The 23,597-nt window shown below is 31.1% G+C and overlaps 3 protein-coding genes across 3 annotated transcripts in view; 1 reads left to right on the top strand and 2 right to left on the bottom strand.

Moving 5' to 3' along the window:
* The window catches only part of LOC144841609 (uncharacterized), a 98,795-nt gene that overhangs the window by 71,522 nt on the left and 3,676 nt on the right, over positions 1-23,597 (bottom strand). The gene's annotated exons all lie outside the window — the stretch shown is intronic.
* Positions 123-11,257, top strand: LOC144841451 (protein disulfide-isomerase A5-like). The gene is made up of 23 exons (XM_078697785.1): positions 123-208; positions 2,283-2,409; positions 2,719-2,806; positions 2,995-3,060; positions 3,241-3,286; positions 3,587-3,679; positions 3,972-4,032; positions 4,927-4,994; positions 5,150-5,241; positions 5,589-5,657; positions 6,269-6,405; positions 6,675-6,742; positions 6,862-6,956; positions 7,299-7,364; positions 7,713-7,852; positions 8,172-8,242; positions 8,651-8,779; positions 8,894-9,083; positions 9,253-9,320; positions 9,482-9,569; positions 9,972-10,047; positions 10,416-10,660; positions 10,918-11,257. The coding sequence occupies exons 1-23, from the start codon at positions 167-169 to the stop codon at positions 11,064-11,066; spliced, it is 2,274 nt and encodes a 757-aa protein (XP_078553911.1). The 5' UTR covers positions 123-166; the 3' UTR covers positions 11,067-11,257.
* Positions 13,779-19,384, bottom strand: LOC144858330 (ras-related protein Rap-2c-like). Its single transcript, XM_078714714.1, has 5 exons — positions 19,309-19,384; positions 16,042-16,146; positions 15,712-15,768; positions 15,365-15,438; positions 13,779-14,920 (listed from the first exon to the last, which is right to left on the bottom strand). The coding sequence occupies exons 2-5, from the start codon at positions 16,115-16,117 to the stop codon at positions 14,417-14,419; spliced, it is 711 nt and encodes a 236-aa protein (XP_078570840.1). The 5' UTR covers positions 16,118-16,146; positions 19,309-19,384; the 3' UTR covers positions 13,779-14,416.

The following is a 23,597-nucleotide window of genomic DNA, read 5'->3' on the forward strand; positions in this document are numbered from 1 at the left end:
TTTCACTTACAAATACAATTGTAAATATATTGGGTTTTTTTTTAAGTACTGTAGTAATAAAACATGCAGAATGGACCTAGCCAAAATATCTGCATATTCATGAGGGAGCCTGGGAAAGGTCACTTTCTCTTATAAAAGGTTAATAAACGTGGCATATGCAAAAAAGATGGCTGGACACACATGGACCTTGTTGTATCTTCTGGCAATTGTAAGTTAATTAATTTATAAGTCTATCTTTGTATGTTACTTAATTATTGCAATTTCCAATATAAAAGAAGTATTAGTATTTTCCTGCTTCCTACCCGTTCACTTTCGCCGGCTACTCTTGCCTAAATGCTAGGCCTAATAATATTCTACAGTTAGCAGGATATCCGCCGAACTGTCCCCAGCGACAGCAGACAAAAGATCATCAGACACACACCCTTCAAAATCAAGGCCGTGGCCTAGGTGTAAGAATCATTATATTTTAACGTGATCTTCTCTTTCTATAATCTTTTTTACTTGATTGGAGGAATAATTTAATTTATTTAGCCTAATATTATTATTACATACTTCATTAAATTGAGGTGGCTCTATAATGCCGCGGTTTTGAGTTTACTCAGGCTGTGAGTAGTACATACTTAGCACTACTACAGTAGGCTAGTAGGGTAGTACTAGCAGTAGTGGTATGTCTAAGTTATGTTATATTATATTTCAGAAACTACTGTACTGCCTGTATGTATACAGAATGACAAGTTCATTTTAATGCTAAACATCACTGACGGATCTAGGATTTTTAAATAAGGGGCCCAGGGCCTACAAATGTGAAATGAAGTGCTCAAATTAACCAAATGTCCTATCTTTTGCAAAATGTTATAAATATCAACTGAACCGGCTAACTTCCCACTCTGTTTAACGTCTTCCAACAAAATTGGTTGCACGAACCAAATCTATCTACCCAGTGGCATCCTTATTTTTAAATAATGGCAGGTGCATGTTCCCCCACCCCTCTTCCTGGATCTGCATATGCTACCCCTAGTTAACCGATTCCAGCCAACGAAACGAAGTCTACCTAATTTTTTTATTAAACGACAAAGTTTTATTACATCCTGCATACAACTTAAATGAAATAAATATTTTATGTGTTGTCATAGTGACATGGAATTTGATGGGTCTTATGAAATGATGATTATGTCATAGGAAAACATTTGTGAATTATCTAAGAAATCTCTATATGAAGACAGTGATTATAAGAGACAGTTGCCCGGTTTAAAACATTTTCCAGCTGGGCTTATCTAATGCAGCATGAAAATATTGATTTTTAATGAACCATACCATATTGTCCTAACTGCACTGCGTTAGCAACTGTACTTGAACAATTTCAGGTTATGATTGAATTAATTCATTAGTCTAGTCACTACCTGTAACTTTGAGATTTAGTCTTTCTTTATACTGTAATAATATTATTATAACACATTTCTAAATTATTCATATTTTATTTCATAAATCACAAAAATCATATATTGAGGCCTCACAGCCAAATTGCACATGATTTACAAGGCGAGAAAAATAAACCATGATGAAAGCGCATAATAATACCACGTACAATACAAATAAGCCCACCAAGGAGTTCTAATTTGCCAAAATCAATGAGTGAGGCTTTTAGCCCGGACAATCACATCCATGTCTGTCTGGTCTGTCTGCTCTGTCAATGTGTTTTACTTTAGCTATATATAGTGGATTTGTAATGTAATACTGCAAGTTGAATACATTTTCAATTATTAAAGATGTATTGTCCCTTTGACTAATTCCAAAAAAAATTTAAAAAAAAGATTTCGAAAAAAAGTGGTTCAATTTTGAAGTATCAAAATAGTTATTAACTTTCACCAAAAATTAGTTGAAAAAAAAAATTATTTAACTGAAATACAGACGCGCTTGTTTGGCTACTCTGTATGCATAATAATAAAACTTCCTTGTGATCTGTGTGAAAACACCTTCTCAACCGTGACGAGTTGTAAACAATCCTAATTAACATCATGCATAATGCATACTCGTGGTTTGAAATCTTTGTTTACTTTCGCTCATGACGATTTTCCAAACGAAATGTAATCAAATTAATTTACCTGTTACGTAAACTTTTTGTTTTTTACTCGAATTTTCAACTTAAAGTGAATAAATTTAATATTACTTTGATATGGCCAATTTAAATTAGAATATTTTGACCTTCATTTGTTGTGTTTCAAGGGACAATACATCTTTAACTGTTAAATAATAATTATTGTTTGCAAAAAATTTTCTTTTAGATAATTTTATGTCATGGGGGGAAAAAGTCAAACAACAGGCAGCACATTGTTGATATAGATGATGTGAAAGCGTTTAAGAAGTTGCTACGTACAAGAAATAATGTTATGGTCTTGTATGCTAAAAATGGTAAGCTATTATATTAAGAATGTATTAAAAATAAATGGAAAATGAATGAAAATGAATAACAGTACAATTATAAATTAAGCTGTGTTGACAATTAAATTAGTGTATTTGATTGGGAACTTTCGTGGTCAACATACAGATTTTTTAGTACTTTTTGTATTCGAATTGTAAATTGTAAAATCATTGTGCTCAAAAATGCAAGCTTTTTTCGTTGCAATCTCAATGCTCAAAATACTCTGTTAAATAATACTATAAAAAAGAAAAACTATGCTTGGCACTATAAATAATTCTATTGTCCCTTTTTGTTATCAGCCAAAGCAGCAAGCAATATACTTGGTGTTTATGGGGATGTAGCTGCTGAGATGAAAGGTCTTGGCACATTTGCCTTTATAGACTGTGGGTAAGTGATAATGTGTTTATTTTCACCTGTGAAAGTATGGTCAAAGTTCAACGCAATTTGGTAACAAGGCAACATACTAAAATTATAATCCTACCACCCATGTTGTAATTATTCGTTTATGTAACTATGGTAATAGTTTTGTTTATTTATCTAATAAGCTAGTAATCAATCTATATTGATAATTTCAGAGAGGCCAAGAAGCTGTGCAAGAAATATAAGGTTTCACCTAGCTCATATGCTATGAAACATTATAAGTAAGTTATTTTAAAAAGTACATTATAATAAATAATCATTATTTTGACTAGGAGGTAGTTTAACATTGCATTAAAATTTTAAAATGTGTTTGTTATTAAATTAGAACTTAAAATATTGAGTATTATTGACTATCAATATTTGTATATTGATTTTATTTTAATTGTAATCTTATTTTTCAGAGATGGAGAATTTAATAAAGATTATGATAGAAAGGAAGTATTTAAGGTATATGTTTTTATTGGTCTGCATTCTAAAGCTCTGTCTACACTATTAAATATGGTAGTGATATGCCCAAATATGGTAATGATATGACATCACTATGTCCATATGGGCACATCACATTTTTCTTTGTCACATAAAGTTTGATAGTGTAGACAGAGCTTAAACAATGATATTATTTTCAAAACAAGTTTCATTTTGTTTCGAAACTCTGAAATAATGCCGTACCACTCTGGTGTATAAAGCTTACTCACACATATTTTGCTCTACTATTATAAAGATAGACTTGAATCTTTTTATTTCTAGTCTATAATCAACTTTATGAGAGACCCAACAGGAGATTCACCGTGGGATGAAGATGATGCCTCTAGAGATGTTTTACATTTGGACTCTACTCAGGTATGGGTGTCATCATTTCATAGTCAATTCCACCAGGATTTGTCTCAATTATGTATCATGATTACTTTATTCAGTATGTAGAAGATAGAGTTACAATAGTTGTACAGTCTGTAATAACTGCATGCTACTCTTTAATTGAATGTTGCCAGAACTACAAGTTGCATAATAAATAAGATGTTGACATGATTAACTACTAATTGTTTCGTTATTTCATAACCATCTAAATTATTTGTATTATTTACTGTATATATTTTACTGTGAAAATAAGTTGTTACTTATTATTTTTTTACAGCAATTAAGCAAACTTCTAGCAAAGGAAAAGAAACCAACTTTGATAATGTTTTACACCCCATGTGAGTATCTATCTGAGTATTTCTTATTGAGCACAAATTGGATGTTATTAATATATCTTCCTTGTATTTCATTACTATGTTATTCAACTGCAATTGAATTTTATGTAATGTAATAATAACAAGAATGATTAACCATAATATTCTAATGTTGATGAGTGCCATTTTACCTTTGTTTGTCCAAGGTCCAACATATTGTAGGAATATGTCATATGAAGAGATTGCTACCATTAATTAATTAAGAATATATTAATGTAGCCAGATATTATGTAACCTAATGATGTAGATTATTTACTAATTATATAGACAGTTTAATTTGTATTGCCTATTTTAATTCTATGTATATTCAATAACAAATTAATTTTTAATAGTATACTATTTTGTGAACTTATGAATAGAAATTTATCTGGTTGATACTAGTTTTAAACCAACTTGTTCTGGTTGGTAATTGTTACAGTACAGTAGGTCTTAAAGCATCAATTTTAATTAATTAAATCTTGATACGTTTTCTAAGATATGAATAAATCTAGAAAGATAGCAACGCTTGCAGGTATATCGATAATAAAATCGCATTTGGCTGCAAGCATTATTATTTCCAGGGTTGTATAAAATTGCTATTGTACACTTCAATAAATACACATGAATTAAACTAGTTATAGCTTCACCTGCCTATCTTCCCGTTCTTTGTCTGCCTTGCGCTCATTTTCAACATTGATTCTGAATTATAGAATTCTTACATCATTTGGTCTATTAGATATACTTCATTTATTCTATTAATAAGATTTAATTAGCCTAGACTTATAGAGATTGCGGATGTAGACAGAATGACTTGAAAGCTACCGTTTCTTTTACAGAATTTAATCACTATGTTGATATGTGTTTACATTTTATCTTCAGGGTGTGGTCACTGCAAAAAGATGAAGCCTGAATTTGCTAGTGCTGCCACAGAATTATTAGGGGATGCAGTAAGTGAATTTTGATAATGTACTGTAATGTAAACTCAATTATTATATGAACTTGAATTCAATTTTATATTATATTAAAATGATTATATTACTGGTGACTTTCACAGTATAATATGTAGAATACAACCTTAATTTAAATTTGCTTATTTTGCTAGGTTTTAGCTGGAATGGATGTTGATAGGCCAGAGAATTACCAATCAAGAACATCATTCAATATAACAGGCTTTCCAACTATCATTTACTTTGAGTAAGTACACCTTTTGTAGTCAGAATCCAAAATCTAAGAATCGAAGGATTTTTATCTGGAATATCACCATGGTAAATGTCATGTCTTTATCATTATAAAAAAGTTTATGAAGCTTAAAGTAACATCCTGAAAAATGTTATTTTGATTATAAATGTATTTGTATGTTTTTACCTTTTAATGTAGAGATTTACTAAGCACTATTTACTATAAAACACAATAACTATACACTATGCTTATGCTCTAATGATAAATACAAATCCATATATTTAGATGAACATATTTCCATATTATTACATCTTTATATTATACCTACTGTATGTATCACACCACCTATTATTTTTTTGAAGAAATGGAAAGAGAAAATTAGATTACGGCGGTGAAAGAAATAAAGATGGAATTATAGCTTGGATGGCAGAGTAAGTAAAGCCTGATATGATATTTGAGGAACCAATTAAACACTGTATTGTATATAACCTTTGTACCTTTCCATATGGTCACTTCCTTGAACAGATTAGTGTTAGGATGATCCACATGTAATAAGATGATCAATATGTTAGCATATTCTATTATTTTTGAAGTAGGGCAATTCAAATCAAGTTCTTTTTAAAAAAAACAGATTAATGTCCAATTAATACTCAAAATTAAATAATCTAGTAGTAATGGAAACATTTCTCGTAATCTTAAGCTTTGTCTATACTATCAAACTAGTTTGACAAAAAAAAACCAAATATGGTAGTGATATGACATCATCATATCCATATATGGTCAAATCACATTTTTTTTGTCACATAAAGTTTGATGTGTAGACAGAGCTTTAGTCAAAACTATTTCATTGACTAGAGTATTATTAGTGGTAAAAAATGACTACATAACAATAATTAATGGAAATTGATTTTTGGGTCATAATTATATTGTATATATTTGATCAAAAAATTGCTTCAACTTTATTTCAGTAATTCTAAAAGCCTTCAATCAAAAATTAACACCGTAGTTTGCAATCTTATTGACCTTATTTTGACCTATTCAGTCCACAGCCACCCAAGGAACCAGAAAAGGAACAGGAATGGGCTGATGAAGAAACAGATGTGGTACATCTAAAGGACGACACTTTTGATGACTACCTGGCAACCCATAGCTCAGTCATGGTCATGTTTTATGCACCTTGTAAGTAACCTACTTTTGCATCACTAACCACATTGTTTCACATTTACAGTTCGGTTAATTTTGGTTTTCAATAGAAAAAAAAATAGGTTGAAGTACTATGGCCTTATTAATTATCAATTAGATACAGTTTCAGTCTTGAATGAGTATCTCTTTCCCTTATGTGGATAATTCTGCAGAACCAACTTTATATTGATTGACCACATTAGTTTCTGATATTTTGATGTAGTTTTTATATGTTGTTTATTTATTGATAACATCCTTTAATACAGGGTGTGGACATTGTAAGAAGATGAAACCAGAATATGCAGATGCAGCAGCAGAACTTAAAGAACAAGAGGTATAAGAATAAATAAATGAAATATAGTCAATCAGTTCAATTTATTCAACCTCACATTCAGTTTATAATTTTTAAAATTAGAATGTAAATGACCAAGATAGCTTATGTCTTTTGTTCAGATTGAAGCTACACTAGCAGCAGTTGATGCCACTAAAGAACCAAAGGTTGCCAAGCGCTTTGGTGTCAAAGGTTACCCAACAGTTAAATATTTCAAGTAGGTTTGATTAAATAATAATTGCTGGATTCTTCATCAATAAAAAACTGAACATAGGTTTTATCTATTGTATTTTAACATTCTATGAAAGACGATTAAAAACCCGTATAAGATAATGTAGTAATTCAATATTGGCATGTTATAGATATTTTCGATATTTGATAAGCTGATTGTTGTATTTATTTGAGTTTATGTTTAAACACACAAACATTATCCAGAATCAAATGTCTGCATTTATCCTAATAAAATGCTAACCCAGACATTTGTAAAGCATTATTAAAGAGGCTGTATATAAGCATGGTATGAACCAAACCTGAATAAATTAATATAATTCTTTTACAGAGATGGAGAGTTTGTTTGGGATTTCAGTGAAAGAACATCAGATAAATTCGTAGAGCACATGAAAGAGTGAGAACCTTTATTTTTTAATCTGATAATGTAATGTATATTCAGGAGCAGATCCAGGAAGTAGTACTAATTGCGTGGACCCTGTTTTGACAGCTAAAATGAAATTATTTTTATTACTTTTGATGTCTACTTTTGACAGACTATTCATTTTAGTGCTCCCCTGTTTAAAAGTTCTGGATCCGCTGACCCCCTGATATTTATTTAGAAATGATGTATTTTATTTATATCATAAATTAATGTATCAATTGACATATTTTAGTTCAATTATTATTACTTTTATTTATAGGAGAACATTTTATTTAAACTGTATTATTTATAGTATAGTTATTAAATGTTATTATATTACAGTCCTCAGGAGCCTCCTCCACCACCACCCCCTGAACCAGCATGGAGTGAAGAAGAGAGTGCTGTGGATCACTTGGGCAACGATAATTTTAAAAACGTCATGAAGAAGAAGAAACATGCTCTTGTCATGTTTTATGCTCCATGTAAGTTTTATTATATTGTAGGGCCTAGTTTAGTTTTTTAATTATATAAATCAGAACATTGAAAATCTCTATTCAATGTTGTGAATGCTAAAGCTCTGTCTACACTATCAAACTTTATGTGACCAAAAAAATGTGTTATACCCATAAGCGATGTCTATGTCTATATATGGACACGAAATCCTATTTCTTTCTGTCTGTCTACCTACCTTCACTACTACTGACTAAGAGTGAAATGCAATGTTTAGAATCATCTCTTGGTTAAATTTAACCAATAGTTCTTTTCACATTCTTAACTGAATTGAAATATATTTTTTTTCAGGGTGTGGTCATTGTAAGAAAGCAAAGCCAGAGTTTCAACAAGCTGCGGCTAAATTTGAAGATAACTCCAAGGCAAGTCATTTTAGCTAAACAATTGTTCAAGTGGCTGATTTTAAAATTACAGTCTGCCCTGCACAGTATTTTAATTTGGGTTAATGTGGTTTTGTGGGAAACCCAAGGGTCGTCCTTGTTCAAATCTGATTTCTTTGCCCAAAAACAGTGAGATTATTGAGACATATATATCATGTGTTTAATGTGATTGGTTATTATGTTAATTAAATCATTATCGCTTGATATTCCCCAATTTTTTTACATGGTTTCCTACAAATATTTTTGGTATAATTAAGTTTGTGGTACATCGTGTGTTTCCAAAATGAAATTAAGTGACATTTTCAATACTTTATTTTGCAAGTACATGGTGTACAGCAAAATTTAAGCGTTTATTTTCCATATAAACAATATTATATATTGTTTCAATAGGTTTCATTTGCAGCAGTAGATTGTACAGAAGCAAAGGATGTCTGTAGCCAATTTGAGGTGTCTGGATACCCAAGCATCAAGTTCTTCAATTATGGGAAATTAACTCAGGACTACCAAGGTGGAAGAACAGTAAGCTCAACCATTATAACTTTTTCTAATTACCACAAACTATTCCTAACACACCAAGTCATACAAGTTATAAGTTTTGTGTATATTGTAATTTTGTTTGTTTTTTAATTTTAGGAGGTAGACTTCACTAGCTTTATGCAGGGACAAGTCGACCCTTTGAGTGCACCTACACCTGAACCACCAGCACCCAAGGCATTCTGGACAAGTCTTGAGGGTGGGGATAATGTTATTATGGTGGGAGCTGCAAACTTTGAAGAAGTTGTATCTACGTATACCAATGTACTTATAATGTTTTATGCACCTTGTAAGTAAAGTACCTTTTGTATTTTATATTTGTTATATGTTTATATGACCTAATCAAATCCAAGTGTGGTAGTTATGTGTAGAGAGTATGAACATGTGGTAGAGGATTGCAAATATTATTATAAATTGTATTTTTAGTAGATTTAATTTGAGTCCATTTGATTTTACAGGGTGTGGGCATTGTAAGAAAATGAAGCCTGATTTTGTAGAGGCTGCCACCAAGTTGAAGGACCTTCAGGTATTTTACTAATGACTATGTAAAAATACAAAAATATATACAACATGTAACAGAATCGATAATGGTATTCTCTCTAAATCTCTCATAGAGTATACATTCTACAATTTGGCTAATTTGTATCTTTGTTATTGACCATCAATCTTTATTTACCAATGTCAAAGGTCAATGCAGTGTTTGGGGCATCAGATGCAACAGTGGAAAAGATTTTAGCTGATAACAATGACGTCATGGGTTATCCTACGTGTAAGTGTTTAAACTTAAAATCATTACAATATATTAGATTTAGTTGATGCGATAAAGACTAATTAATCACAACACTTAACACTGAATTCTTTTAAAATTGAATGAATGAATTTAAACCCAATAACCTTCTGATTATTAATGTATACATGTCATAGTTTATGTTGCAATATTAATGTATCTGTATCTATTTTTGTAACTATAAGCCACATTCTTGATGCATATATTTATCAATTAAATAATTACTTTTTTTTTCTTTCAGTGGTATTTTACCAGTAAGTAAATTTTGTTTTGTATGTATATCAAAAATCAAAATTTAATCCTTTCTTTTTGCCACTTTAAATTGTCATTCTTTAATTAATAATAAAACAATCTACATTTAGTTATTATACCAAATGTTATTAATTTTTCATTTTAGAAATGGGAAAAAACAATATACATATACAGGAGGTAGATCAACACAAGAATTGTTAGATTTTATGCAAGAGTAAGTAAATTTGTAAACTTTTATATTCCAAAATTGTAGCTTTCCATTGAGGTTATAATACATGATTCTCTGTCTACACTATCAAACTTATGTGACAACAAATGTGATGTGCCCATATATGGACATGATGATGTCATATCACTACCATATTTGGACATATCACAACCATATTTGGGTGCATCAAACTTTTTTTTGTCAAACTGTGTACTAGCATCAATCCTGTGATTGCTCTGCTGCAGCGAGTCTTGTATTTATTAACTAACTAAAACCCAATCATAAATTAAATTTTAATATTTTAAAATGTACTGTAATTCTACTACTTTCAGTATAAAAATATTTATGCAAATCTTCAATATTTTTATTTTCAGTCCAAAACCATCCACACCTCCAAAAGTAGACCCTAAATGGTATGACATCCCCAGTGCTGTCAACCATCTATCTACAGCCAATTTTGAGACATTCATAGCAGCCACTGATAATGTGCTTATCATGTTTTACACACCATGGTGTGGACATTGCAAGGCAGCTAAGCCTGCTTTCCAGGATGCAGCCGAAGAGCTTAAGAATGAGACAACTAGGAAATTAGCTGCTGTGGATTGTACTGAAAATACTGGTAAGTAATATGCTTGATTTTTATTATGGGCACATACTTAACAATAATTACATAATACAAGTTTGGTTTGAAGTACCAAAAAAGGAAGACTCCTGAGGACGGGTGTACCGTTACCGAGACATTCTCAACTTTACTTTTCCCTTTCGTAAACACATGGTGTATCGCAAAGAGAGACTTCTAAATATTCTATATTATTTATTAATATTGATTTTAAATGTTTCTGATCATATCTATTATTTTTTACTTCTTTTTTTTAGATATTTGTCAAAAATTTGGCGTGCGTGGGTACCCAACTTTTAAGGTATTCCAGAAGGGAGCTTTTTCTAAGGATTACGATTCTGGCAGGTCAAAAGATGATTTTATTAAATACATGAAAAATTTACCATTCACAAAAGAAGAGCTTTAACACTAACATTAAACTTGATTAGACTAGGGTTAAAAAGTACTGTAATCACATTTTTATATTCCCACAAATCATAGGATTTAACACAACTAGACTAACCATTAACTCGTATGTCTTAAAGCAGTGTGCTGGAACCAGCTACAGTACTGTGTATTGTGGTACAAATAAAAGCTCAGAAATGCCTACAATAAAAATGTTCCTTTATGTCAAAACATATTAAACATTCATTTATTTTACTTTCATTGAGTGCATAGTGCTCATAGCTTAACTTAAAAATGTAATGCGTCACAATTGTGTGGATTTGTGAGAATTTTCAACCTCCTCCCTCTCTCCCCATTTCTTCTCTACTAACACTGTACATGCTTGATTCTCTTTTTATCATTAAAATATTAATCTTCCTATGTTTTTCTTTACATTATATTTAGAGCCATTATAGTATAATGTTACCATAGAAAGAGAATTTTTTTTAATTACTTTATATTAAGGTGAAGGGTTTATAATAATTACTATTTTACTTATTCGTATTGATGAGGCTTTTCTATTTTCTTAATTACATTGAAAATGTAAATGCAATACCATGGACATTTTTGAGTTGTATGTACAGCAGGCTGGTAAAAGGTAACAAGAATAAAGAATACACAATTTAAATGTGAAATAAAATAATGGAGCAAAAAGTAATTATTAAGTTAATTAGTAATTAAAATTCTGATATTTATTTTTGAATTCAATGATTCTGTAAAAAAAGATTAGAAAATAATTCTAGCTTAAATCATGTATGCATAGTTAATCAAGGACAGCTACAATGTAGCAGGATTTGTATGTTTAACAACATCACATTTTATATTTACGAAATTTAAATCTTAAATTATTTGTACTTAAATTGTATTCATTGGTCATTCTGCCAAGATATTATAAAGAGATTTGAAATGATAGGAATATTTATAAGGTTCTGTTCTGTAAACTAAAAATACACAATGTTTATTGTAATACGATGATACTTTTAAACTAAAGGCAAATTTCAACCGCCCTCCAGTGACTATTATCTAAAATCATAAAATATGTTGAGGGTGTCAAATGGAAGAAACAAAATATTATAGATTAGCTTTTACTCTTTTTCCCTAAACAGTTTTTTCCACATTTTTTTCATAATTAATAAAGTCAAAATATGTGCCCCTAAGGGTTTCATGGTGAACATTCCATATTACTGTATATCTTTTTTTTATGTTTTTTTAGATACACACTGCCCTCATTAAAACCTTGTTTAATTATCTCCTGTTTTAGTACAATCTTAATTTAATATTTCTTACTACTATTTATACAAATTAATTGTGTAATTTTATTTATAATATTAAACATTAGGGTCATTGTTTATTTTTAGAACTAGACTATTCAGTTACTCTGTATACAACTTTTGTCTTCCACTAAAAAATACAGAATTTCTAATCCGAATCAATGCGTCTCGTTTCTTCTTTGTTTTTCCATTTATTGATAATCATGACTTGCTGATTTAAAGTTTGCAGAACAATAAATAATCATGACAACAGGCAACAATAATTAATAATAATGCGTACGGGCCGGAGGCAAAAACAGGCATTATGTCGAAAATGGCTAAAAATGCCCGAGGCCTCCAGCATTGGAGGGCCACTTGGGGTCTCTAAACCAGAGCCTCTGCGGTATGCTAAGATCACTCCACCCTGCCTCTATAATGTATCATTTAAAAACCAAGACCAGCTCATTCTGAATGAACAGTATGTACAACTGCTTGAATTAATTAATGATGCTGTCACATCAAACATTGTCATTTTGAAATTTACTAATAAGTCACTGATACAGCATGTGTATTAATTGATGTCAAATAATTTTAACAAGTCAATTAGTGGAAGAAGACTGTGTAATATATGGAGAATTGTGTAATCATAAGCTTCCCCGGGTCATTCTGCATGTTTTCTTGGCTAGACTGCAATCCACAACATCCAGTAAAGATAGATATGTTCTATAATTGTGATACTAATTCTATAACGCTAATTATGGAGATATTTTGTTCTCCAATTATTAAGGTATTTCAGTAGGTATCTTTTACCTACTAACCTAGGCCTAGTCATTTATGTAATGATTTTGAATGTAATTATTATTATTTCCTAATCAAAATACAACAAACATTGAAGTACACATGCAGGCACAAAATATATCAGACAATGTATCATCACATTGCCTAGGCCTACACTGCCCAGCTAGTCATCAGGTACCCAGCCTTCCATTCCCCATACTATACTATATGTTTATACTCAATACAGTGATTTGATGCCTAGCCTAGTTAAGTTAGGCCAAGTCATTTAAACTTACCCTGCTCTCCCAGTTCTCCAATTGAGTTATTCACATCCAATAATCTTCTTCAAATATCATATTAAGAATCATAACCTTCATTAAATTATGTTCCATTTCATTGTAGCTGTCGTAACCGTCACTAACCGAGATCGTCTGCTCAAAGTGATGCTAAACCGCAAACCACCAAACAACACAATTTCCTGTTCTCTGATTGGTAGAATCTTCCAAAATTAGTTTCACGAAGAATCAGCCAACCAGAGCAGAGTTTTACTGATCTGATTTTTTGTACAAATCCACAAAAGAACTCTGTATACAGCACATACCTCTTCACAACAAATTTATTAATAAATATTGTAACATTTTCGAACACATTGGACAACCAAAAGACAATAGCCTAGACCTTATATATAAAAATATATGATTTTTTTTTACAATATGATAATAAGCTTGTGATTGGTCAAATCACTTTTAGGTCTGCGTTACGCTTACGTTCTGTTTCGTCTCTAGTGGGAACCATGCCTTAACAAATAATAAATATAGTGTGTTTACCTGAATAAATCACGAGTCTAAACGTGAAATGGTTATTCTATACATAGACGTCATTTAAAAAATTACACAATGTTTATTATCAAAAAGGTACCGCATCTGTCACGGTAAATAATCGTTACTATGGTATAACAAGTAAGACAAATATTTTGAAAATAAACGAAATTGCACAAAAGCACTCGCATCAAATTTTGATTACAAAACTCTTTCTTTTCTTTTATGAATTTATTTTCTGCATGCATTTGTACAGTAGCAGTAATATTTAATTTCATTGCACATTGTCCATGGTTAGCGGTTCTCTAACTCTGTATTAATCATTAGCCGGGTTTAAGTTGGTTTCACCGGCATAGTCATCGCTAACTTTGTAGTGTAGGAACAAACTTACTCAGGTAAAATAACTTGCCCTAAACGAGCCCTATGTTTATGAATAGAATATATACAGATTTCTGTCAAAAGTTCATGATCTTGATATAAACAGTTTGTCAACTCAGAGCTGGACATGTTTTTCTTCTTTCCGTCAACCTCGGATGCAACGATATCAAAGGTGATTTCTGAGTTTTGTTTTCTGCTATTGATCCAGACGAGGAATGACTAAGTAACTTGGCTTGATTGATATGAACATTAAGGATGCTCATGGCTCTCTTTAATTTTGAACACTTTCTTGGCAGATTTGATTTTCTATTTTGCAATACCTCACTTGCCAGATTTAACACCATGTCATTTATTCGATGTGTGTCAACGGCCGCTGATAATTCGTAGAATTTCCAGTTATTCTCTCTAGCTAGGGTGAACCCATCTTTGTAGGAAACGTGGCGACCTTGTTCAAGCTCTCGTTTGTTTCCTATCAGGATTACTGGAAGATTGCTCTTGCTGCTCGAGACGATCTTATCACGAAAGGATTTCGCCGCAGCAAAACTTTTCTTTGAAAGAATTGAGTACACATATAAAATAGCGTCTGCATTCGCAAGATAGTTATCTAGTGTGTCCTGTAAACAAAATAAATTCGTATTGATGCTTAGGCCTATTATTGTTATTCTCTAGACTATAGATGACGATCCAAACTTTTGTATACGAATACTAATTAATGGACCTGGGGCTAAGTATAAACATTTTTATAAGCTAAATTCTATGAAAACATAGGCCTAATTCAAAACTTTGGATAAAATAGAGAGGTTTTGCAGAACGCAAATAAACCAACATTCTGCATGTTTATTCGCTTTCTTACAAATTATGACAAAAACATTCGTTTGGTACAGCAGGCCTACGGTACCTACTCTTAAGTTTGGGGTTTTTTTCAATTCGTTCTGTACATTCTTATATTATACTCCATGTTTCTTGATTTTAAAATCATAAATTCGTTTGTAAATATATCACTAACTGAATGTTTTACTAAAAATCATTTTGTTTATTAACAATAGCTGATTACCCACCTGTCCGGCCGTGTCATAAATCTCTAACTTCACTGCTTTTCCATCAATAGTTTCGTATTTGTCATAACAGCATTCTATAATAAAAAAAATAAAAAGTATGTTTACACCTACATTTATTACTGAACACCATGGAACTTAATTTCCTACAGAATGAAAGAGATAACACATGACTTTATTGTCCAAATTAGAATTTATCGTTGTCATAGTAAAATACATTGCATATACAAAATGCAAAATAATACTATATCCTATACTTTGAGAGGCGAGAGAGTCTGTACGTTGTACGTTTGTCCGTTATGAGTATCAATTGAAATATTTTTTTTTGTTTTTAAACAAAATTGACTTACCTAAATTTGGATCATATTCGTGTAAGTATCTACCACAAAGAAACCTCACAGCAATAGCTGTAAACAAAATAGTCATTAAGTTAAATAACCTTATACATAATGTCTATATGCAAAAACAATTGTATGTACTGTGCGGTATCCTAATCAACGTATAGTTCTTAGTAGTGTAAATAGCACAAAAACCGAAGTTTCATATTTACTTTAAGCCATTTGGAACACATGATGGACTTCAAACCTTACTTTCCTAGTGGAAAGTTCTTGTGAACAATCCTCTAGTTAACATTTCTTATAATGGTATTTTATATATTGATGTTTGATTTGTACTCGTACCTGATTTGCCAACTCCATCTTCACCTAGCAAAACAAATCTTAGTTTTATTCCAGAGTTTCTCTTATCAGTTTTCATCTTTGAGATTTCTTTTTTTTTTTCAAAATCTGAAATAAAACAAACTAGTGTTAAAATGAGCTTGTTGCGTAGGAGGCCTACTGATACAAAATAATCAAACAGTGTTCATTTTCCTCTAATGGTTGTAACGACACTTGTTTGTGTGTGAAATAAAGTCTGTTTTTAAAACTCTGTACATTCGTTGGTAAATAAATCTATATATTTATAACGTATATATTATTAGTACATAATTACGTCAGGAAACAACATTGATTTATTTGAGGATAGGTATAGTTTGCTTTCATTCAATCTAAATGCTAAGAGGGTATCATTATAATATTATCAGCTTAATTAATTAAACTGTGTGTGCTAAAATACATTATTGTTTTCTATCACATCTACGTCATGCAACAAAATTGATTTTTTAAACTTAAAGTATTTGTTCTCAATAGTTTAAAGGCTATGAGGAGGGTATCAATTATAGCATTGTTGTCTTATATCTTTATTATTAGCACGTAATTTATACGTCAGATAATACAATTGATTTCTTTAAGGGTATAGTTTACTCTCATTTTCATACCAAAGGCTATCATATATCAATTAATATTATCATCAGATGAATATTAATCCAAATCGTACGTGCGAAATATATATTATTATTAGGCTACGTTGCTTTTCTCCTTGACAGAGCGAACCGTATTGTTTAATAATAGTATTTCTGACGTGGATTGTTATATTTGATTGGAAGCCGTCAGGTAAAGCATCATCCTACACACTGATACCTTATTATTAGGCCTACTTCAAGTACTTCATTGACGCTGCCAGCAATACACCTACGTCATTAATCTGGTTCGTATTTATTTTTAAGACAATTGAATGATGATTATTTCTCAGAGTAGTATTATTAGAATGATGTGTGGTCGAGAACCAAATGTCAACAATTAATTACAAAAAGATTCGGCCTAAGCCTTCACTGACAGCTAATCCTTATAGTTTTCGCTAGGCCATACCAAATGTATGATATTTTAGAAACTGAAATCTGTAAATACATTTGTCCTTTCCGCGGTGTATAGTAATATCTTTAGACGAAGTTGAGATACCCCCTCTACCACCTAAATATTTTAGCATTAACTTCGATAATAATCAGAAAACGATAGTAAATTGTGACAAAATCTGCCAACCGACGAAGTTGAGACACCCCCTCCTCTACACCTATTCAAATATTTTAGCATTAACTTCGATAATAATCAGAAAACGATAGTAAATTGTGACAAAATCTGCCAATCGTCTATTTTATAGTGTATAAATGCATAGATATTCGTTACCCACCCACTTCTGCTTCTCCTAGTTCTCCAATGATAAAACAAATCAGGTGCATATACCGTCGTGATAGTAAAAACGTAACAAGTAGTACAACGAGTCGTACAGTTAACGATGAATTCATGTAATTACCAGTGTTTTAATTTTGATTTGGATGTTCGTAGACAAGCCACTCTAATCTAATCATGGTGCCAGAGTCTTAAACACAGCAATACAGTAATTATTACTTTACCATTTTTTTATTTCGATTTGGTTCTTTGTAGAGTTATTAATGTCAATTCATTTCAATTCAATTCATTTATTTACCAGAAGACATATAAAACATATAATACAATAATAAAATACAAACACAAGAAAACTAACACCAGTCTGGCGGATTGTAGAAAAGTGACAAGTCACTATGCGAGTACTCTCCTTCTGGTGAATGTCCGAATGATCGTAATTAAAACAATGTTCTGTCAATTGATTGGCGTGTACTCCGTACTTAACACAGTTTTTTTTTTATAAATTTAGATACCATTGACATTATAAAATTGTAGGGTTTTAGTAGTTATTAGTCACGGTGTCGTTATAATTGTAGATTAAATATACTGTAAGGTTACACGAATATAATATAATACCACGACGTTAAGTAAGCAGTTACAAAGAAAAGATAGATGTTCTTTGTCTTTATTATTTAAACAAACCTTGGACTTAAGTAACATTGCTCTTTTTAGTCAGGCGGATCGTCCTTTTTGGGACAACTTAAAACAAATAAATGCACAAATGTATAGAATATTACCGTACAAGATGTTTTTGGATTAGTATCAGCGTACCGACACTCTATATGATTCCCTGCTACTTAGGTCTATATGAAAAATAATCTTTGTAGGCCATATTGCGTGCATAGTAATCTTACATGGAGGAATGGTTCTTGTAATGAAATAGAGTGACACACTATATAAAGTGAACCCCGGTATGAAACGCCCAACTAATGTTAATGTACACATTGAATGAATTAAACAATTATGAAAATTATACACAAAGTCAAATATTATTCTCGAGGGTAATCCCATCGCCTGGTTAATATAAAGGTAGGCCTATTGTTAGATTTGAGTGGCAAGTGCTATAACGAATAAATATGATCAGATTTTTAGACTCATACAAACTGTTTAAATAGGCTTATGGAAGATGAGATGAGCCATACACTGTGGAAGCCTAAAACATTCTAAAAGTTGACAGAGTCCAGAATCCGTTCACTTCATCGTGTATGTGTATACTGTAGGCCTATATACAATTAACTTAAAATCAGGTAGGCCTATGTGTAAAGTAATACTGTAATAAGTATGCTAGGAACATACGACAGATAACTATGTAAGAGTACATACCCATTATGAATAATACATAAAAAGACCAAAAACTTTGGACACAAAACGTACACTAAAATTGTAAATCACTTGATGGCATGCTTTGCCCCAGAAACTTTGTTTATATCATTAATTACATTTTGAAGTTTGAAATATTTAATTACACTTTGAAAACCAACGAGTGTAGCGACAAAGTTTAATTCCTACGTTTGTTTTTTATTGTATTTTTTGCTTTAAATTACATTTTTTCAGGTAATTAATTGTTTGGTTTAAACGTGAATAACTATTATGTGACAATAAAATGACACATTCAAAAACAAATTTGAAATAAAAAATATTTTTCAGGGGGACAATATATATTTAAAACTGTTACGTCAACAAGCGAGCAGCGTTTTTTGTAAGAAATATTTCTTGTTTAAATCATCTTCAGAAAACACAAAAATATGATCCTTCTTTTCTAAACACAGTATTTAAAAGAACTATTTACATTACAAATACCACTTTGGACACAACAGTGGATATAACACTCAGTAACACAGTACTTACTTGAGGTTTATTCTTGATCGGGAACAATAATCACACAGGGATCACCAACCGACGAGATAACGATGTTGCTCCGGCGAATCACAAAAACAAATTGCACAGACTACATAGATGTAGCTCGATTTTTATACGCAGTACTCTGATACAACGACGACGTTTTTAAACGCTTGGTTAGACACACGGTGTTACGTCAGAGTGCTGACGGTGCTGATGGTAATTATTATACAATCTTGCTGTTAATTTGCTTATTATTATTTACAGATATTAATTATATAATTTAAAGTTGCTTTATAATTCAGTTGATCAACATTTGATTTAATTATTGTCTCACAATATTTCTTTAAGAATCAACTTTAAAAAAAGGTATAAATAACGTGTTTATATCTACCGTATATTACAAGGTGATTTTATTGCAAATTTGCATATAACTTGGTGGGACCACTGGCTTCTGTGGTCAGAGCGACCACAGTATAGTGATGGTATCGTAATGTCAAGTCATAGAAAGATATACATGTGTGTTTTGTTATCATCTTTAAACTTCTTTATATTAATTTGTTTAAATAAATCAATTATAATATAATTAAATCAATGTTAGGACTTTTCATAAGTATCAAGGATGTTTAACGATATTGTTATGCAGTCCTATCGTAAAATCACACCCATAAATGTTAGAAAATGGGCATTCTAACGTGTTACTATTAATATAGCGTTATTATGGAGTTATAGGGGGATGGTGTTTAGTAGGACCCCCAAAAAGGACACCACTAACTTTCACATTGTACCCAATAAAAGTGGAACCACCTTTTTTCTTCAGTAAAATTCGGTGCGGCGGTATTATGTAATGCTTAAACCTATATTTATTAGGTCTGAATCTATAATAATCACAAAGGCATGATGTTTGATTAGACGCCATTGAAGGCCTATAAAAATGTGAATTAATGAATGATTGTATAAAGTACAGTATACTAATTACCCGTTGTAGAGCAGTGTACAAACAGCTGAGACGACGTGAGATATTAATGTCGACATATCAACAACATCTGATCTTGTTTTGAAGTATGTGTATACTAACTAAGGTTTACCTACTTGAATATTTACATGAACAATAATCTGGTGATTGCAAGGTGCCAATGTATCATCTGATAATTGAATAAAGTATGCCTAACTTTATGTACAATATATATGTATATATTATAGATGCAGTTATCTGCTTTCTTAATAAACAGTTTGTCAGATCTGACTTGTATTACATGATTTAATTAAAGATGTATTGTCCCTCCAAAAACCTAAAAAATAAAAAAAACTTAAATCAGACTTTGAATAGGCCAGTTTAATAAAGTTATTCACTTCTGTAGAAAAAAAAATGAACAATAAATCAATCATTAATCATTTCACTTATAAAAAGACAAAATAAACGGTAATTTTAAGCAAAAACCATTGTCTGACAGACAATTCAGATGTTTTGCTTTATTTACATTTTTTTCAGAAATTTAATTATTTTTTTCGATCCAGTTTTTGGTCAATGTGAAAAACTATCATGTGATTAAAATGGCATATTCTACAACAAAAACAAATTTTTTTAGGACAATATATCTGTATGTTCTTACTTCACATAACATAATTATTTATCAAAATCTTTTTGAACGTGAGTCGCGTGGGTCATGAGTGGGGAAAACAAGGAAACATAAGAAAGCCGACTGTGCAGAAGGTTCCCCGGGAGTTTATTGCAAATGTATGCAATTATCTTGAAATTGAATTTCTCGAAATTAAATATTAATATTGCAATGAATACTGAAAAAATGTGTGGATTTTATTTCAATTTATGTATAATTTTGTATAAATATTAATGTGTGTTTTTTATTTGTAGTGAATCGTGGGTCTAATGGTGTAATTTTAAATCAACGAGGAATTACATCTTTATCCCTCAGGCTCCACCTGTTTAACTCATCTGTTTAGTATTTTTTTCTGTTTGTTTGTCAAATTATTTTACTTATATAAAGTTGTATTTGAGTTTATTTCAATTTGTTTTAAGATGGATAACTGTCTTTAATACTTAGGCCCTTCTCTTGCGGACAAGGTTCAGATTAATTAAGGTTTAGCGTCAGAAGACAATGCCAGGAAAGTACTAATCTAGCCAGACAGTACATAACTATTTTTACGAGTCTATAACACCGAAAGTCATGCTTCACTTGATGGTTCGTAGGAATTTTCAATTATAGTAACCGCCGGTTAATGTGCCCCACGTTATGGTTTATGTTTCTTCGGAAATTTCATCGCTCTAATGACGACAAACTTAATGAAAGAACAAGCTTTTAGGAGCTTGATAATATTTTGATATGTCACAATGTGTAATTGATGTTCGGAAACTTAAATGCTATGCCGTAAGAACAACATTTGTATTGATTCATCTGCTTTTTATGCAAAATGTTATAAATGTCTGACGTTTCCTGTGAGTTGTTTTTTAAACTGTTTTAACATTAACTAATTAAAATTAGTGAAACATAGTGATTCTCATAAATCAAAGGTTACATAATGTAGGCCTATTTATGTCGCGTTGAAAACATACAAGTGTTGGAAAAAAGAAAATTAACATCACTGACATTAAGACGTACAATTAGAGGCATTTACCCCATGTTTAGCATCACTAGTATTCTAAGACGTCATTTAAATGTCAATGAAGACAAGACGTATTACAAGATAAATACTTTAAAAACAACTGTCTACCGTGTGTACGTTTGAATTATTATCTGTCTTAAAGGGGAATTCCAGGTTTAAAACGTTTGTTATAAAATATACTTTACCACATTGATATCGACGTTTTCCCCCTTCACAAATTGGTGCTCAGGACTCTTGCGTGGTAACATAACTGATAAAGTCCCCTTAAGTGGGGATTTAGAGGGATATACCTGGCAGTATCATTATATTATTTTGTTTCTTCTTATTGGCGTTTGTTCTTCCTATATGTATCGAAATCAAATCGATGAAATGTCATGTATTCAGACCCATCATCAATGCATTTATAGAAACAATCGTAATTTGTATTCTGTAGACATATAGAAACCCGTTACAATCCCCTTATTAAAAATCTTTTATTTTTAGACTGTTGGACATAGGCCTTCCGCTCCTCTAAACTATTCCACAAGTGCGTCATCATTTACAGGGGGTGTTGGTGTATATATACACGCTCATCCAATGTTGTAGAAGGCTTCCACTTCACTGAGCTCGTATCAACTTTTATTTTATTTTTTATTTATTTTATTTTATTTCAACAATATTTTATGAGGGTGGTCCATCCAGCATCAGCTGATCATTAGGGACCCTCAAACAAACAGTAAAAACAAAATAAACTATAAAAACACAAAATTAACAAAGATAAAAAAAAAAAAATATATATATATATATAAAAATATACAGAAAGCCAACAATGAAAGAAGGAAAAAAGGAAATAAAATCAGAGAGAGAGAAACAGGTGTTTTTTCAAAAAAAAGGAACAAACATATTCTTTATAATTTTTTAATTTCAAGACGTGGATGCAAGCATTTATTTAACAGAAATGAATGCATAGCACTGAGCAATCCGTACTCTCAAGAGATTCACTGAGATTAAGTGCACACGATCCACATGTGTTCACTGGGCCTTCACTTTAGAATCCCACCAGAACTACTGTAAAGCTCTGTCTACACTATCTGTCTAAACTAGTTTGAAAAAAAAAAGGTGAGATGTACATATGGTAGTGATACCCTCCCAAATATGGTAGTGGTATGACATCATCATGTCCATATATGGGCACATCACATTTTTTGTCACATAAGGTTTGATAGTGTAGACAGAGCTTTAGGTTGAACCTGTCATCAAATGACAATATTGAATATTCAATATGTATACATTTTTTTCTAAATAAAATCTGTCACTATACTACAATTAATAAATATATAGAAGAAAGATTGATGAGCACTGTAGGATGTTTAGTGTAGCATTTAAGTAGTCATGTTACCACTTTTTTTTTGTTAAGCTAAAAAAAAAGATTGTTTGCATTTTCTTAAAGTAAAAATTTTTTTTTTTTGGCCTATGCCCTTTTTTAATATTTCTATTTATATATATTGTTTTGTAACAGGGGTTTCTACTTCAAAGATTCCCCCTTTCCATTCTTTTTTTTGTCTTTGTACTATGATTATTTATGTATGTTTATGATTTTGTGAATGGAAATAAAGGAAGAAAGTAAAAGTAAAATATTGGGTATAAGTCAGTGCATCACAAACGCACATATACTTACAGTACATAAAACAATGAGT

Source organism: Antedon bifida, chromosome 1 (genome assembly GCF_963402885.1).
Source record: "Antedon bifida chromosome 1, ecAntBifi1.1, whole genome shotgun sequence".
NCBI lineage: Eukaryota > Metazoa > Echinodermata > Crinoidea > Comatulida > Antedonidae > Antedon > Antedon bifida.